The sequence below is a fragment of the Xiphophorus maculatus genome, chromosome 6, assembly GCF_002775205.1.
Source record: "Xiphophorus maculatus strain JP 163 A chromosome 6, X_maculatus-5.0-male, whole genome shotgun sequence".
Taxonomy (NCBI): domain Eukaryota; kingdom Metazoa; phylum Chordata; class Actinopteri; order Cyprinodontiformes; family Poeciliidae; genus Xiphophorus; species Xiphophorus maculatus.
The window spans coordinates 596,949-616,725 of NC_036448.1; the positions used below are offsets into that span (position 1 = coordinate 596,949).

The 19,777-nt window shown below is 38.3% G+C and overlaps 1 protein-coding gene across 2 annotated transcripts in view; it reads left to right on the forward strand.

Annotated features, from left to right (window-relative positions):
- The first annotated feature begins 1,405 nt into the window (after positions 1–1,405).
- Positions 1,406–19,777, forward strand: part of sdr16c5 (short chain dehydrogenase/reductase family 16C member 5) — a 36,943-nt gene continuing 18,571 nt past the window's right edge. Inside the window, exons 1-5 of one of the 2 annotated variants that reach the window (XM_005809212.3) lie at positions 1,406–1,520; positions 8,984–9,311; positions 9,926–10,057; positions 13,553–13,652; positions 16,260–16,404. In XM_005809212.3, coding sequence (XP_005809269.1) covers positions 8,991–9,311; positions 9,926–10,057; positions 13,553–13,652; positions 16,260–16,404 — 698 coding nt within the window. In that variant the 5' untranslated portion in view covers positions 1,406–1,520; positions 8,984–8,990. Of the gene's footprint in view, positions 1,521–1,577; positions 1,684–8,983; positions 9,312–9,925; positions 10,058–13,552; positions 13,653–16,259; positions 16,405–19,777 lie in introns of those variants that run through there. The other variant, XM_023335678.1, reaches the window with a different exon arrangement.

A 19,777-nucleotide genomic window follows, 5' to 3' on the forward strand; every position in this document is an offset into this window, starting at 1 on the left:
ATCATATTATGACGTCATCTAAGCCCCGCCCCCTCAGAACGAATTAGAGAGATCTTCTGTGTAATTACATGATAAACAGTCCATGTTCGTCGTTTGTAGGGCAATGCTGCCCTCTGCTGGCCACTGAAATAGTTTCATTATTTCAGTAATTTGACACCAGAGGGCAGCATTGCCCTACGAATGACTAAGTTGAATTTTGCAATAAAGAGGAAACAATTAAAAATTTGTAATTCTAACACAAAAACTCACAGAGACACCAAACCTTCAGTTATTGATCATCATCTTGTGTCCAATAATATCCAATGGTAAAATGATGACATCACTTAGGCCACGGCCCCTGACAACAGGAAGTCTCATATTTTACTGTGAACGGTCCATAGCTTCTGCACCAAACTTTGCCTGAGTGAATCTGGTGGGATGCTCGTCGATCCTACGTCATCATATTATGACGTCATCTAAGCCCCGCCCCCTCACAACAGGAAGTGCTATTTTTTTCCTTGGAAACTTTCATCTATGGCTCTCTTGACCTAATCAAGGTGATTCGGATGATAAACTCTGTCAATGCTCGCTGCTGGCTGAACCGTGTGGGCGTGGCCAAATGGCGAATATCAGTCCCTCGCCATATACATACGTTTGGCTCTAATTCACACATGGATCATCCGATTGGCGCCAAACTGGATATGTATGACCTTTGTTCACCTCTAAAGAGCCCAACGGGTTTGAGATGTAATTTGACTCCACTGCGCCCCCTAAGTTAATACATCGGCCGTATCTCCTCGACGCATCGACCGATCTGCACCAGATTTTTTGGCAGTCGTCGGGGAGCGCCGCCAAACGCATTCACGCGTGTCGCCCGGTGGACGGGCGGGGAAAATGCGCGACAGCTTCTGCGGCGGCTAGCGGGCGGCGGTGCTGGAAACTGCGGCAGAGCTTCCGCGGTGGGGAACGGGCTGCGGCTCTGGAAAACGCGCGAGAGCTTCTGCGGTGGCCGGAACCCCCGCGGTGGCCAATAGGCCGGAGCGGCGCTTGCTGCGAGGGCCGCCCGAGGCTGCTTGCAGCTTTAATCTGTTTTACTATTTTTGTACTACTTAATATTGTGAAAGACCATTTCAGTCACTTAAAAAAAAAATGTCATAATTACGAGACTCACAGTCATATAAGAGTAAAAGTACCTTGAGTCTTATTTTACAGAAAATCTCAGCAATCATATTTCACAATTGTGATTTAGAACGAAAGAAAGAAAGAAAGAAAGAAAGAAAGAAAGAAAGAAAGAAAGAAAGAAAGAAAGGAAGAAAGAAAGAAAGAAAGAAAGAAAGAAAGAGAGGAAAAACGAAAGAAAGAAAGAGGGACTCTTTATGAACTCAATGTACCACCATGCTTTGCGTGCATCCGGCCCCTCCTCTCTGGTTTAGCTGAAGTGGTGACAGTTACTGTTTTTACGCCCCAGGCTGCAGAAAACGCCTGGTTTGTACCGTGACAGAACCCAGAACTGAACCAAGTGGACCTGCTGCTGCACCGCGGTATGTAAGAGCCTGCTTATTTCATCAGCCAGGTTTTTATGAGATCAGAGTCCGTTTAATAATCTTAGAACATGTCGAGAGTAAAGGTCGAGTTTCTAGCTGATTTATTATTTGCATTTGAAGAACTGACAGCAGGATTTGTTGAACTTTCTCTGTTCCGAAGGTAAGTTCCGTCATTGATTTATTCCAGCTGCAGGATCAAGTTGAACTCTTGCCAGAAATCCATTTATTTAAATCAACTAATTATTCATAGCAACTGAAAAACTCCCAACGCGACGTTGTGCGGTTCTGTTTACTGTATTTGTTCCTTTGTTCGGAAGTTATAGAAGCAACCAGAAACCAAGAGTACTGATGTTCAGACAGCGCTACTTAGAAAACAACCGCACAACCCAATAGAGGAAATCAGACTAAATGCTTTTTTTTTTTTTTTTTTTTTTTACCACTTTTCTAAGCGCGTTTAATATTAAATCTATATTAAAATCCACAATTCTTCAGCAGTATTCCACCTGTATTTGAACCAATCTAAATCACTTATGAACCTGTATGTAATGAGTATTTAAATGTGTCCTTCTAAAGTCATTACAACTACTAATGTAGAAGTTCTAGCTGGAAGCCCATCAACTCCCTGTGTCTGTATGACCTGATCAAAGTCTGAGAGCTGCTGACTCAGTCTGCTGAGTTGGAGCTGGGCCTGTGCTATATTTCACTCTCCATGATAACACTGTCAGAATTATCATGTCTGGATATCACTGTGATAACATCACAACACACTTACATCATCCAAAGCGGCCATTTTTCCTCCAGTTGGTTCAGTAATGGATCTTTCATCTGCTTTTAAAACTTACCAGCAGGATAAGAGACTCATGCATGTTGACCCACATGGTAGCACACTTAGTGAACAGCTGAGTTTATTATTTCAAGCACCACAGATCTCCTGCTTGATTTCAGCAACATGTCCAGCTCCAGTGAAGGAAGGCCTTGAAAGTGGACATGTTGTCGGACATTCTCATTATTCAGAATGGAGCGGCATGTGTTTTCGGACTCCGTCAGAAAACACACAGATGGGTTCCAGCCTTGTAAACTGAGGATGTGTTTGCCTTTAGAGTCTTAGATGTGTTTAGTTTTCAATTTTAAAGTATTTCATGACAGAGCTTTAAAATTTACTATGGCCCAAAGTTATGTAAAACCAGGGCTGTGCAGAGATCTTTGGAGGGGCAGGGGCTCAAAGTTAAAAAAGGGCACATTGAACAAGATCTTAAAACTCCGTACAACAACATAGCAGCAACCCATATTAATTAATAATCTACTTGGATCCTACTATATCATTGCCATCATGCGGGGACAATACAAAGCAAATGTAGTCTATTTTCCCCAACAGGTATAAAGTTGCTGTTTCTGCTGCTAACAGTCCTGGAGATTTGAGCTGATCTGAGATTGTAGCTGTTATACAGAGGAGAGAAGGTCTCTGGTTATGAAGTTATGAAATAAGCAAATTTGCTGCCATTTTACTAATTAAGCCCTAATAATATCTATTTAACCTCTACAACAACTTGGCTACAGACTGCTTTATAGATCAAAAAACCTCAAAGGGGTTAACTCTCATCTCAGAGGTTTAACTGATGTTAACACCTCTGAGATGTAGAATTATAAGACTGAGATATCAAGGCAAAGAAAACTCAGAAGCTGCTGGCAGGGGCCTCCAGACATTCAGGGGCCCTAGAAATTGTTAAATTGTAACACAGACCACAGATCCAGACCTGTAGCATTCATCTATAGAAAATGACAATTTTATTAAATTTTATTTAATGTATTCAGCTGAGAAAAAATTTACATTTAGGATTTAATTAGGAAGTTTACTTTGTAAAAGTTTAAAGAATCATCTTGATAGTTTGATTGTTGTGTTACCATGACTACAATATGGTGTAATCTTTGTGTTTGAGTTGGGTTTGTTCACAAATACATCACAGCAAATAACCAATAATCAGTGATTGATTTTAAACTTGGCCAATAAATCTGGTCTCCCTCTCACAGATTCACCTTATCTATATTTAAACATGTTAGTGATGCTGAGGTTCTTAGTAGGACGGGTTCCAGAGGGAGGGGGTTCTGTCTAAGGCCCCATATTACCTTGGCCCGGCCCTGCATGAAGAGCCACTGCGATCCGCATCTCTGGAATCTACCTGGAATCTACCTGGTATCCCCCGGTGGCCCATATGCCAGTCCGCTGATGCTTTGGGGACATTTTGATTCATTTCATTTTGGCATGTTTGGCTTTATGCTGCGGTTCTAATTACTGCTGCAGTATTTTCGCTGATATTTATTTTGTGAACTCCAGTTGCTATGGGCCAAATCTTCCTTTAACACTTGAGGTTCTGCAATAACTTCTATTTACAGCTGCTCCCCTCCAGCCCAGATCCCGTCAGCAGCAGCTTTAATGTGCCTGGTAGAAACATTAAGGAGAAGCAGAGAACAGTCAGCAGGTGGTACCAGGGCTTTGAGGTGTGTCGCGACTCGTGGTGACAGTCGCAGTATCGTGTCTTATATCAGGATGTCTGATATAAAGACAGATATTCTTTATATCTGTCGGTGGGACCGACTCAGACTGCATGTAGTGAACCGGGATTTTAGCAGCCTGATTAAGTTAAAGTCAGAATTTTTCTCTGCAGCTGAAGCATTTCTGAGTTTAGGGGTGAGGCGGGTTTTGTCCCGCTATTGCGAGGACAATTATGAAAATATAAATAGAAACAGTTTTTCTAACGTCAACATCAGACCTACGTTTTTATTTACAAACCAGTATATGAAAAAAATATTCTTGCCCATAATTTGGTAGTTAGAGGGTCCAGATCCTCCCCGCTCCTCCTTACCATGGACCCGGAGTCTGAACAACATGGAGTCATTTTTAGACTGAGGGCAGCCAGACTAATATATTTAGCTAAATTTTTATATTTAGCTAAATATTATTGCTTAGGGGCACAAGCAGGCCTTCTGACATACAGATGAAAAAAAATAAAAAATTGGGCACTATTGGCATCAAGGAAAAATGGGGCAGGGGCTCTAGCCCCCATTGCACCCCTTCCTCTCTGCACGTGCCTGTGTAAAACTATAGCTTCACTTAGCAAAAGCTATTTGAGTTACTTATATTTATTGGTAACTGGAGTAATAGTTATTGTAAAATGTTGGAGATGATCATACCTTATGAGTACAAATACTGATCAACAGGCCGAGGTCTGGGACGTGTCTGCAAGATGCATATTATGAGCCCTTCTATTGTAATGCAGGGCTAAATTGTAAAGTTAACACTGATTAAATAAAAATGATTAAAGTAAACATTTCCAATGGAAATATCAGCAACTACATTTTCAATGCAAATGAGCACAATTTTTTAACTTTTTTTTTTTCTATTGTCAAAAACACTACTTTACAATTGCGGTGTTTCCATTAAATAAGAAATACAATTAAAATCCCACGTAAATAAGTTTGTTTACATGATAAGTCATTAAAAATCATTGTGGTGACTGAAGTAAACGCTTGCATGAGATTTATTCATATTACAGCCATGGCTCTAGAACTTCTCATCACCCATCAGAGGAGAGGTCAGCATCTTATTAAGGCTTTGTGCATTGTAGGCCAGGGCTTACAAGCTCTTTGCTGCTATATATAAACTGGAATCATCCACTCAAATTATGACATACCAAGTTTTTGCAAAATGCACCAATTCCGACACTGCTAAAAAAAACACCTCTTTCTAGCATAAAAATTTTTTGTCCAAAATGTGAGTTGTTTTCAAGAGTGATGTTTCCATTAAATACATTTATTTTCACAATATATATAGTGTTGTTGTGATCTTGGGGAAGACACTTCACCCACACTGCCTGCTGGTGCTCAGTGAAATTTTTTCAATTGGTTATAATTTGACGCTGATGTGTTAAAAGATTAAATGCCAAAGTATAACTTTATAAGATGGTCAGCCTTCTTTATTTTATTTTATTTTTATCACAATTTCCTTGAAGGAATCATCATAAAATGTTGACTTTTTTTTCCTCCTAACATGCGTTTTTCTTGTGTCATTAGGTCTGTATTCTGGTAATATATCCAGGGGTGGAAATTAAAATTTTTCTCCATCCACAGTGGCTGGTAGAGAATTTTTTTATCAGCCACTCAGACATTTCACCAGCCACTGTTTGTTTTTTTCTGATACAAACCCCACCAGTACAAGCAAATTTTTAAATGGTATCAGTAGCTGTTTTCTAACTCTTCTATTTGTTTTCCCTTACTTATTACATTTTCTATTGAAATTCACAGTTATTCTTATTACTAAAACATCTCATGTTCATTATTAATTCATCGGGCCATCATCATTCCTGTGTTATCCCAGTGTTTTTCTGACTGCCTGCTAGCTTAGTGTTGGATTCCCCCTCCTGGACTCAGACACACATTTGGCCTCCTCCCTGCATGAAACGTTCTTCCTTCATGAACATTTCCACTCCTTCTTACAGGGCAGCAGCAGCTAACCTGAACTCTTCCTCAAGCTGTCCATGGTCACGTCTCTCATCATAATCCTCTGACGATAAGGAATCCTGCAGTCATTAATTACCTCTGCCCCTTGCTCTCTGCTAGGGTGCAGCTAGCAGATCCTGTTGTGAGTGCATAGCCGGTTAGCATAGCCACCAATGGCGGCAGATAAATGATTTTCCTGTAACGATAAGTTATTTCTCTGCCTTTTGCACATTGAGCAGCATTGATTGACAGCATGAAGCGCCTCCTTCTGGCTCTGATTGGTTGTTTTTGGTCGGGAGCGGTGCATTTCTTCAGAAGGCAATAGTAGCATAGGGAGAAGGTGGAGGAAATCGATCTTTTCGCAGATTATCTTTCTCATAACATGGTGTCACCACATGGTGACAGTTTTAACAAATAAGTAAAAAAAATCATTCTTTATAAAAGTTACATAGTGCAGCTTTAAACATGTGGTCCCCAACCAGCACTAGAAGTATGTTTTGTGAGTATGAATCTATGTTTTCCAACAAACTCAAGAAGAAATGCCTTTTTTTGTTGTTTTTACATTAAATTTTTAAAAACCTCAGGCAATCCGTGTATTCATGCAAAAAGTATTGGAATTTCTTTGCCTGTGCACTCACTGCATGTCACCTGATTCAACAGAGGCGCAGACTGAGAGCCGCTAGCAGCAATCACACTTTTAACAGAAGGCAATGTGACAGGAGCCAGAAGACGAATTCTGTTTGGGAAAAAAAACTTTGAAAAGAAAAGTGTTTTGAACTGCAGATTTTCCAGGAGTGCGGCAAGTTACGGAATCACAGGGCTTAAAAATACCCAGAGTGGTTTTCATGGCTGTTCTACTAGAGCAACTAGTGTGCTGTTAATGGAAATAATAATGGACGCCACCATCTATGGATTGATTTTAAAGTTCACTCAGTAATAGGAGCCGACAGTATCCTCACACGATCATAAAAAAACAAAGGGAGAACAGAGTTGAAAAACAATTGTATTTTATATTTGCCAAGCACCGTTCCTTTAATTTCACACCAATGGAAAGCAGCATTGGGAAACATCTTTATGTTTTCTTCTCAAAATTGAGTCAATATGTTCACACAAACAGACTATTAAACACAGATGATTCTTCTAATGATATTCCACATATTTTTATTGTTACTGTCACCAGTTGATCTGGGTTTGTTTCCTGAAGCACCAACAGCTGTCTTTGGCTGAGGGGGAACTACAGCTAGGGAGAGCAGACTGCAGATGTCGACGGTGGTCCAATATGTGTTGTGGAGCAAGTAAATCGTGACATGCATGCAGGCCTTGGACTGAAGCCTGGTTTCAGCTCATTCTGAAGAAAAAAAATATATATATATATATATATATATATATAAACACACATGATTCCCAGATATTCAAAAGAGGTCAAATGACCTTAAACGAGTTCATTAGATAAATCTTAAATATGGAGGCCACACCCCCTCCTTCCTCTTTAATGTTTTCTATTCTGATTCAGTCAGTACAGGCGATTCAGTATTGTCATCCAGCCATGTTTTTGTCAGGAACATAACATCAATAATATGCTCAGTGATGAAGTCATTTACTAATTAACCTTTTGCTGATAATGATATTTTATTTAGCAGAGCCAGTATAAGCTTTAGACAGAGGATGAGTGTGAGGTTTGATTTCAGACTGTTGGATTGTGTATTTCGCTTATTTGTAAATTTTCTTTTAATGATCCAGACAGGTTCTGTCCTGTTTTGTAGTCCTGGGGGGCCAGACGCATTCTGGGGGAAGACGGGTGTAAAGCTACTTTCTGGAACCCAGTCTCAGACCTCTGAAATGCAGAGTGGTGGATTCTCTGGGGAGGCAGAGCCAAGATGGCTTAGATGAAGTAAAGTCTGCTTTGTGAGCACTAAGAAGAGAAGTACAGAGGACAACTTGTTCATTCCATCTGTAAATTTAACTCTGTCACACTGTTGCATATCAGTCTTTTGTTTTATGGTTGTTGGGAAACATGGTCCTGTAGGAAAATCACACTCCCATGTTACCTTTCTACTACTATAACTGCTGGCCAAATATTGCTCAGGGTAGCTTGATGACCTGAGCAATCCTCTTCTACAAAAAGCAAGTTATGTTACGAGTTAGCATAGCGACTAAGCAAATCTCATTGCCTTTCACTTTTATCTTTTATTCTGGGGAAGAGTTCAGTGAATCGAGGACAGACCCATTCAATAAACTAGATTATTATATTAATTTCAGGAACACACAGATAGTTGTTAGAAAACCTTTACTCTGCTAATGATTTTTGACATATAGTTAATAAAAATATGACATTTAAAATTAGAATATTAGATCAGATCAATAAACTATTTTTAAAAACAGAAATGTGGGCTTAATGAAAAGCATGTTTACTACCTGCTTAAAGGTTATTTTCAAAAGGTTCTTTTAATCTGAAAAATTTGGTACTGTAGTTGTCTTGCAATCCAAACGTTGTGGGTTTGATTCTAGCCTCCTCCTGCCACTGGTCCATGTCCCCCTAAGGCCAGGCACTTGACCCCAAGTTGCCCACTGATCTGCGTATTGGTGTAAGAATGCGTACACTTTCATGAGTGCAGCTTGGTGAATATAGCTCTTTTGTAAAGTGCTTTGAGTAGGCAGTGTGACAAGATAAGTAAAATTCAAAATCAGTCTATTCTGGGTTTTACATCCAGATTCACCGAAATTGATTTATATAGTGCTTAACAACAAAGACTAACCAAACATTTTAATGGATTGCTTTGTGAGATCATCTGAAAAACAGTGAACAGGTAAGGCCAGGTAATGAACATCTACAGTATGTAATAAATAAGAAGCACTTAGATAAAACTGAATATAATTGTAACAAAATATCAGACAAAAGAAATCAAATCAATACCTTATTATGCTTATTTTTAATATGTTTTTTTTCTTCTTTTTTTTTTCTACAGACTCATCATGAATTTCTTTCTGGAATCAATCCAGGTCCTCTTTCTCTCTTTATGGTACAACATAGAATCTCTCATTCACCTCTTGGTTCCGAGGAAGAAAAAGAACATAGCTGGGGAGGTTGTTCTGATCACAGGCGCCGGCAGTGGAATCGGTCGCCTGATGGCTCAGGAGTTTGCGGCTCATGGTACCGTGCTGGTTCTGTGGGACATTAACCAGGAGGGCATAAAAGAAACCGCAAGATTGGCCAAAAATGGTGGAGCCAGCAGAGTCCACTGCTTCGTCTGTGATTGCAGCAACAAGAATGAAGTTTACAGAGTGGCTGATCAGGTACGTCTTAGTTTTTACACGTTTAACTGAGTAGTGTTTACATATGGACTGACCTTGGGGTAAAATGGCCTCAATTGCCTCAAGAAAAAGCTGCTTTCTTAGATGTTTGTAATTAGGGAAAATTCTTTCTCACAGTAAAGTAGAATGGTGGAGCTTAGACTGTTTGGAGGCAGTAACAGTTACTGATCATCGCTGATTTCTTTCCATGATGGCATTGTGTTAAAACGCTTGCATGCCAACTGGCAAAACTCCCGTTTTATTGAAATGTTCACACCTCCTGATAATCAACCAATCAATTCCTTGATTAGTAAACCCTAAACACTACTTGAATCTGCAATGCTGTTAATTCTTTATTTGATAAAAACTTTTAATTTTGTAGAATATGTTGTGGGATTGTGTCTACTTGGAATTGAATTAAATAAGTTTTAATTTTGAAAAGATCAGGTGGTAAAACCCTACAATAGAAATGGAGTGTATCTGCTGTATGCCTGTAAGTGGCTTGGATGTGTGCTAAATTCCAGCCTGCTTGGCCCAGTCATTCTTTAGGTTCCGGGGCCAATAAGTTTGTACAAGTAAGTGTATTTTTTCTTGAAATACTTCTTTTCTCCTTGCAGGTTAAGAGAGAAGTGGGTGATGTCAGCATCTTGGTGAACAATGCCGGAATTGTGACAGGGAAGAAATTCATGGATGCTCCAGACTCTCTGATTGAAAAGACCATGGAGGTCAACGCTATGGCTCACTTCTGGGTTAGTCAAAATACTGATTTTTCAGCATTATTAAAGGGATCCATGATTAGTTGAAACAATAAACTTTATTTGAGAAATATTTATTTCACATGTAAAACAATACAGAGAAAGTGTTGTAGGCTGTTTTATAAATTTAAATAAAATGTCACTCTGCAATGCATTCTGGGTAAATTACATTTGCTAGGTCCAACTACGCAAGCTCTGTCCAGCCACAAAGGCATTGAATAACGGCGTTAGGCCTTTTCAGTTTGAACTGGACTGCGCTGAAATTGATGGGAATGTAGAAATCACAAGAGATAATGAAGATGAGGAGGACCAATTGGAGGAAGAGAAAGAGTTGGCAGAAGAAGCTGGTGTTTGCTGCTGCTGCCACCTTCAGCTTCATAAATGAAACAATGTACCGCTGGTTGGATGGTGTGATCCGGTAAATAGCTGACATTTATTGGGTAATAAAAAGTGGCAAACTGATGGAGTGAAAAATAAAATCATACAGGACTCGAATCTTCTGTACTCCGATCAGTGCAGCTGGGGGGAAATTTATTTAGTCTGCATACACATTACTAATTCAACAGCTGCAACAGACCTCTGAAGAGCTCACAAAATATCCCAAATCTCCCCAAATCACCCACTTTCAATGGTTGCTGACCCTTTTAAAGGATTTCTTATCTATTGGTGTGTATTTGGATGTGTCGATCAAAGGATATCTTTCCTTCGACATAGGCAGTTTACTTGGCTCATTTCTTAGAAGAAGAAGAATTACTTTATTCATCCCAGCAGGGAAATTATTTCGCAGTTACAGCAAGAAATTTTTTATACACAGATTAACACACACACGACAGGAGCGTGTGTGTGTCAGCTGAGCCGGCGCCATTTTTGAAGGAGGACATGCGGCAAAGGTCGTCGGGACCGGGAGTCGAACCCGCGACGTCCGCGGGTCTAAGGCCTCTAAATGTGGGGCGTGCTAACCCCCCTGCGCCACCACAGCACGCCCCAAAGTCTATGGATTAAGAACTGTGGATTCTTCCAGTCCACAGTTGAACTGTTTCAAACAGCCCATGTGACTACTTACAGCACTTTGAGTTATTTCCTTATCTATCCAGACATAAACTTCCTTCTGATATTTGGATCCAAATGACCTTTATTGAATCATGCAGACATCCTTTTCAGGTCAAAGTGACCTAGAACACTACCGTAACACATTTCCTGACTAAAACTCCACAAACTAGAGATGTGCCCATCGATTGGCCACCAATCATAATCGGCCGATATCCATGAAAAAGTATGTGATCGGGCGTGCTGTGGTGGCCTAGGGGATAGCGCGACCCACGTTTGGAGGCCTTGAGTTCTCGAAGCAGCCGCCGCAGGTTTGATTCACGGACCCGGCGATATTTGCCGCATATCTTCCCCCTTTGCCTTCCCCCTTTCCTGTCAGCCTACTTTCATATAAGGGACACTAGAGCCCACAAAAGAGCCCCTGGAGGGGAGAAAAAAAAAGTATATGATCGCCAATCACTGGCTCTTGTTGCCAATCACCAAAAATGTTCACATGTATCTCACTTTGTGTGCAGCTGATCTCCTCTTTCCTTCACACTGCGCAAGCATGACGCAACAAATCCTAAGCAAATAGTGTGGACATTCAACTCTGAGCGCGAATGGGAAAGTTTACATATTACAATGGAAAAATACCTCTGGGGTGAAGCACTTCAAAATGCATGAACAGAATGAATCTAATGGCACTTAAAAAACAAGCACTTGAGGGAATATGGTTATATCAGAAAAAATAAAAACACATCCGGAGCAGCCAGACAGCAGGTAGAGCAGTGCACAACTACTAACATTCACTCGTATTAGCATCACGGTCAGAAAGCTAAGCAAATAACCTGAAAAATAATTTCAGTCTTTGAGCTGGATGACCAGTGGTGTAAGATCTTGGATTCTATTCCCACTGTTGGACCATCGCTACTCGAGACTGGTAGTAATATTTCACAGATGTAGCGCCGCTCAACCTCCACCTGGCAGTGAACTCTCACACCGAACGTCTGCTTAAGCTGCAGTATGTAACTAAAGCAAACAAAAACAGATTGTACATGTATATTAAAACTTTCATAAGACAGTTAATCTCTGGGGAAAATAATCTCCTCCCTATGTTCTGCAGAATTACTCAGCTCAGTCAGAAACAGAAGTATTTGATACAACCTGCATTTGACTTTGAATGAATGTTTCCTCTTTTTCTTGACACTATTTGTTATAGGCAGTGTTATTTGACTCATGAATAATTTAGGGTACTGAGAATCTTACTGTTAAATATTATTCTACTGATTGCAGGTTTTTCAGTTGACTTTTGACTAAATAGCTGCTCTATTGTGCCTGCAAGTATTTTGCATGTTTTATGTCTAAATTAAGTGAATTTATTGCCAGATCATTTTTCCATTTTGGTAGATCACATAGTATCATTTATACCTAAAGCGAAAAATTAACATCCAATCCAGGTGATTGGCAGTGATCGGCCCTCATGGGTGATTGGAATCAGAATCAGCAGTGAAAAACCTGATCGGGCATCCCTAGCACAAACAACATAATTATTCACCCACACATGCTCTGTGTCTGTTCCAGTCTTCGGTCCGGTAACTCCTGTTTTGGGTCTGGTCTCGGGTCCGTGGTTTCTCATTTAGTACCGGCACCAGTAGCAATATCTCCATTATCATTTAAAAAAGCTTCCAGCGCTGCCTGTCTCTGATGTTTCTCCCAGCATCTTTTGATCTCTAGTTGGCGGCAGGGCTTAGGTGTGTTATGGATGAAAACTGTCGTCACAGCATTTGGTTATTGCCTGCAGGGTAACGACCCGTTAGATCCTTCATCAGTTTTGCTTGTGCATATGACTCAAATGAAGTTATGTTCTTCCAAAAGGTTTTTCCCATTGCTCTCTTCTTTATTTTCTTCATTTGGGAGGTGATGAAGACTCACCTCACTGTTTCTGTTTTTATTTTTTGTTTTTTATTTGAAATTACAACCAACAGTGATGCCATTATCTAAATTTACACTAGTCAAATGCAATAAGATAAAAACAACTCTTGTAAAGTTAGCCTCCCTGTGTTTACTTCCAGACCAAAGACCAGACGCTAAACAGGTGTTGCCGGACCAAACGGCATTATTAACCCAGCATACATTGCACAAGTGTCAAAATGGCAACATCCAAGAGTGAAAAATATAATGAAAGATATGAAATTTTGAAATAATTGAGTTATTAAATATCACAAACAGAAATTTTAAGTTGATAGGAAAATTACATTTCTGTCTGTCTGTCTGAATGTTATAAAAGATAATTGTTATTCTTAGGATTAGTCTGATCATCTAACACTAAATCTTTTGTGAAATGTGGTAGATAATTTTTTACTTTGTAGTTTGTACATTCCCATTTTTCATGTATTATTTTTTTTACTAATAACAGTTGTGCATTTTATTTTTATTTTTTCTTATTTGTTTTCCTTCTCTCAGACCTACAAGGCCTTTCTACCTGCCATGATCGCCAATAACCATGGCCATCTGGTCAGCATTGCCAGCTCTGCTGGACTCATTGGCGTAAATGGATTAGCAGGTGTGTCCTCTTTCGGTCATACAATTGACGTGATAAAGCGGGGCTGGTCCTAGGATCCGACATGTGCTTGCGCACCATGAAGCATGTGAGACTTGCTCTTTGTCACAACTGTAGGCCTGCCATGTCAGAAAGGCCCAACTTGCTCAAATATCATCTGTTCCAACACTGATTCTAGCATATCCACCCTCCATATTCCCTGGTGTGTATTCCCGTGTTAATGAGATAGCACAGCAGGGATCTGACTTCTTATTTCCTCAAACTTGAGTTTGACTTGAAGAGAATAAATCAAAGGTGAAATATTGTAAACTGAGAATCTGAATTAAGGTTCTGTCCAAAGTATTAAAAGACAACATTGTGTTGATGCTGTAGGTGTTGATTGTGGTGGTGGGGTAGAGGTAGAGGAGCACTTGACCAACAAGTACAAAGTACCTTTGTTCCTCCAAGGACAGTAGTTGTCATTGGCCAACGCCTTCTCTGAAATACTTGGGCTAAAATTGTCCATAGAGTTCTTTTTTGATAAAATGTATGACCAAAAATCTATGAATTGGGTGAATCTTGATTTAATAAAACACTACATTCACATACAGTATATACCCACTTTGCTTATTTTAAAAAGATGATAGTCAGACAAATCAATAAAAAAGCCTATTTAATAAAAATCAGTGAAAGTCAAAGATTATAGTGAGCAATAATGAAATAGTTAATGATTATGAGTGATTCACCTCATACTTAACCTCTTATCTGAGTAAAGTACAATCTTGTTTTAGAATAATTCATGCCAGATTAGTAGAGCGGCTACAACTTGCCAACGAACACAATGACCGGCCTAAACAAAAATTGTGTAATATTCTGTGGACTAAAGTCCTGAAAAGACTGAATTCAAGCCACAGTACACTGTGAAGATGGTGAAGCAAGGTGGTTCAAGCATCATGATATGGGAATGATCCTTATACTACAGTGTCCTATTTTTCACATATCAGGGATCATGGATAGGTTTGAAAACACAAGAATACTGGAGGAAGTCATTTTGCCCTGGAAGGACATGCCCTTCAAATGGGTGTTTCAACAAGACATTGACCCCAAACACACCAGTAAGCGAACAAAATCAAGGTTCCAGAAAAACAAAATTCAAGTAATGTGGTCAGCACAATCATTGGATCTTAATCCCATACAAAACGCTGACATAAACATGCTATTCATGAGCAAAACCAAAAAATGCTGAATAATTGTGGATTAAATTGTAATTGTCCTGGGCTACAATACCTGTTGACCGGTGCCAGAAGTTGGTTGACTACATGTACTGATGTGAAGCAGTTATCAGAATCTGTGATTATGCAACAAAACATTAGCTTATAATTCTCAGGAAAGTTGAATCTTTAAGTCTTTCTTAGTTTATACATTTTTGAGTTTGTGAAGAAAGATGTCAATGATTCTGTTTTTTTAACATATTTCTTGACTTTCTGTGAAATGTTATCGTATCCAATTACATTTTCCGATTTTCTTGCTTTGAAATAGAATGTGCAGTGTCGCCAATGCATTTGTGTTCACTAAAATACAATTTATTTGAGGTTTACTTACCTTTTTAAACACACTATTACTGTGAACATAACTGTAACTACAAAACCACAAAACACTTTTATCGGTTATTATAAATAATGATTCAATGGTGATATTTATGGGTCTCCTCAGGGTCTGATTCTGCACCAGCTGCAGCGCTACAGATATTCCAAGGAGCATATCAAAATAAACCCACCAATTGATTCAAGTCACGGACTTTACAGCAATCCCTCATACCAAGCTTTCATGTAGCAACAGTGGAGAGAAAAACTCCCCTTTAACACGAAGAAACTTCCAGCAGAGCCAGAAGCTGACTGGGGGCAGACAGAATATACAGTCTACTTCTATTTTATTTACCTGGGCATCCAACTGAATGTAAACCTAATCTCTTTGCTAACCTAATCTAAAACTAACTAGATTAAACCCCTAAAATCAAAATTTGTTGAACTGGTATCCATTGGTATCCACAATACATTTCAAACCAGTATGCTTTATAAAGACTTTTTATTTTTCTAACTATATGGCATATTATGTGTTTAATAATTTCCTGATTTTGGTAAATTAGAATGAAGAGAAATCTAAATGCTAGAACAATGTGTGATAGTGTTTGCTAAACTTTCTCATCAACTTCTTCAAATTAAGAAGTTTAAATACCCTAAAGTAACTGTCTTCAAATAATTTGAGAATATCCAGCCAACATACCATTCACCAATCAGATCCATTCTGTGTCCCATAGATAAATGTAGTAGTTTCGTTGTGAAATGTTGATGTCAATCCCAAAACAAATGCAAAAACCCTTGTGAAAACAATAACTGAACAAGCTAATAAAAGGCTATTGAAAGGTGTTGATCTGTATCTTTTCACATAACTGCATTCAGACTTTGATCTGAATACAGTGATAAAAGAAATCATTCATTTATATTTATCATAAACTTTACCACTATCTGTTTTTGAGTCATTGATACAATGAATAGCACGTCCTTAAATATTTGATGAAACTAGACTGTACTTTTGTTGACTTTTTGTGTGTGTTGATTCTTCTCTCTACAGACTATTGTGCCAGTAAGTTTGCAGCTGTAGGTTTTGCTGAGTCGGTAGGCCTGGAGCTTCTAGCAACAGGAAAAGATGGGATCAAAACCACCATTGTGTGCCCCTACTTTATCAACACTGGGATGTTTGATGGATGTCACACCAAGTAGGTCCTTCTCCTTTAAAATCAGTTTGAGTTAAAATCTTTGCAGGTGTTTTATATGTGAACAGGGTATCGTTTGGGGCTTGGGACAAAATCCTCTGAGCACACACACTTAAAAGTTCAATTTTCCAGATATTAAATCTTTCAAGGACTTGCTCATGGAGTTTAACAGAAATAATGCATAATAACACATATTTCTATATAAAATGTGCTGTCTTGCAGAAAACTGCAAAACAACTCAAATGCAGAGTACCTTTAAATATAGACTGAAAACCCACCTGCTTAGAGATACTTTTGAAACCAACCTGCGGTCAGGGGAGGCAAGTGATTTTTTTAAACTCTTACCTTACTGTTTTAAACTCTTACCTTTATGTAGAGTTCTCCAAAGAAGCTTAATTCCTCACAGGGGATTGATGTAAATATTCATAAAGGTCAGCCTGTGTCCAGTTTGAGTGAAAGGAGCTGCACACAATCTGTGCTGAGGTAAACTTCAGAGATCAAGCAGCAACAGTGCATGAGGCAACGTGCAGAGGCACCAGCTATGTGATTGGTCCGCTCTCCCAGCTGCAAATGCATAAACCAAAAACCTATCTTTTAGGAATAAATTTGGTCTGCAAATGAAATGCTCAGAGCAACAGAGACACTTGCATACCGGCTTTTAATAAAACAAATAATAAAGAAATGATGACAAAAGAACAAAGGCTTGCATTTCTTGATGAAAATGCATGTTTAAGTAAAAGGAAAAGCAAAATATGTAATAGTTTTTATGAAATGCACATGTAATGAAAAGGCAAAAGAAAATATTTTCATTTCTTGACAAAAACATGTTTAAGGATAAGAATAAACAAAAAATATGCATTTCTGCTTTTATTTTTAATTATGTCAGTTTTGGTCCTCCGTAGAATCCCAACCATCATCAACATGGGAAAGTTAGAGTTTTCTTTAATGTGGATTTTATTTTTCCTGAGTTCTGAAGATGATTGTAAATACGACTGATTATACAGAAAAAAACTGAGAAATTAATTCACTAGACTGTGGGAGAGATGAGAACAATTCAAAACTACAATTACATAAAACAGAGTTTGAGAAGAGAATTCTGCACCTGAGTTCCCCCACTGTGAAAATAAAGGCTATTCTATTCTATTCCTCCAACTGTGTTGGTAAAGCTGCACTTCTTATTAGATCAGGAAATTATCTAACACAAACAGTAATAATATTTACAGGATCAAGACTAAGGAGGTGGTCTGATTTAACTATTGCACAGTATTCACTGTTATTTGTAATCTTGCTTATCCTGTTATCACTTAATATCACTTAATATCACTTTATTCATGGATGACCAAAAGATTTGTGGTGTTTTTCAGGAGCAGACTTTGGGTATTTCATGCAAAAAGAGCCAAACATTTTCCCTCAAGGGAAGCTAATGGTTGCTGCGTGTGTGTATGCTCACCTTGCTCTAAATTTGATTATAAGGCCTTTAATATGATAATTTAAAATATTGAATTAAATTGTAAAATTTTAGGTCAACACTCATGCCTAACTATCAAAATGAATAGATTAAACCAAGTTTCTTTGAACTGTGATTTTGTTGTTGATTGGTGATATTAGGCAGAGATGTGCTAAGGAAGCCTTTTAAATTTTCTGTTAAGTAGACAAAATTGGACATGTCTTTAATTTACATGGTTCATGATTTTGTCAGCTAACTGACAAAAGAATCAGGATTTTATTTTAGAGGAAAATTTGTTTTAACTGCCTTATGACCAAAATTTAAACATGAGCCAAAAGGGTTTATTTTGTTTCTATGACTGTAGAAAGCTTGAAAAATGTGCAGTGAATCAGGCAGCTATTCATCCATACTGTTTGTTTTTTATGTGCTGTAACAGGTTAAAAGGCAAAACAAACAGCAAACAACTTACAGGACAGTATTAAGAATTTATTAAAAAGTGAATGCAGTTACAAACATAATCTAAATGGACTAAAGCTTTCAGACATATTTTCCAAGCAAATGACAAACATTACAATACATATCTTGTAAATGAAATCCTTGAACTCAATGACACAACCTGTCTCATTAAATGTGAATTAGAAAAAAAAGAATGAGTGCAGCTTTTTTAAAACAGTTTATGTGAGCAAGAGACAGCAGAAGAAAAATAAATTAGGGTAGGTTAAAATACTGGGTGACATAATCAATATGCTCATTGACAAAAGATGTCAGGACCTTCATGAAATTGTTGTGTTTTCTTAATTTCTAGTTGTAGAGCAATGTGTTTTTCAATTTATATCATAGATCAGTATTGCAAAGTATATACTATAAATTTTTACCCATGTTCGTTGAAAGATACAAAGCATTGGTGTCATAATCCAGTCTTCAAGGAGTGTTTTAAATGCCCCCGTTTCATCTCAGCTGTTGATTAATTATGTTGCCTCTGCAGAACTTGATGACACACTGAGGAAGAAATTAAATCTTTTGATCCAACTGTGTTGGATGAACGATATGTTTAAACATTCAGGACACCCTAAAGACTTTATCTTCTTGAAAAGACCCAGATAGCAAAATATGAGTGAAGCAACATTGAAACAACATTAGGCAGAAACATTGAATCCATGTTGAAGCTTGACATTGAAATAATATTGAAAGTGGTCGGTGAATCAACGTTCGGATTTTCCAGGGGTCTCAAACTCCAGTCCTCGAGGGCCGCAGACCTACAGTTTTTAGATGTGCCACAGGTACAAAACACTGGAATGAAATGGCTTCATTACCTCCTCCTTGTGTAGATCATTTCTCCAGAGCCTTAATGACCTAATTATTCTATTCAGGTGGTGCAGCAGAGACATCTAAAAGTTGCAGATCACCGGCCCTTGAGAACTAGAGTTTGAGACCCTTGATTTTAACCATAACTGACAATATATCAAAAATGATTCAACCATCATCATCTACAGTATTCAATGCTTGACATTCATCACATATTAGAGCTAATTTTATTGACTTGTGAACCTGTTGCTTTATTTTGTTCTTGGTCAACATATGTTTATGTTGATTTTACATTGAATCAAAGTTAAGGAATCAACATTGATTCATGTACATTTTTTGGTCTGATAGTTCTACATCATAACATACCATTAAAAGTTTCTTTACTGGTGTTAAACACACAGTTTTGTTGGCAGATGATGGGTATTATGTTGTTCAAAATTGTCTTACTTGCATATTTGGAAAAACAAACTTAAAAATGACAGCAAGCATTAATATTAGATTTTATCTAGGAAAACAGATATAAATCTGTAAACATTTTTGACTCCTTTTTGACTGTCAGAACAACAGTCTATTGTCCATGGAAGAACAGAGTCCATGAGGTTAAGCCTTGTACTGTATGAACCA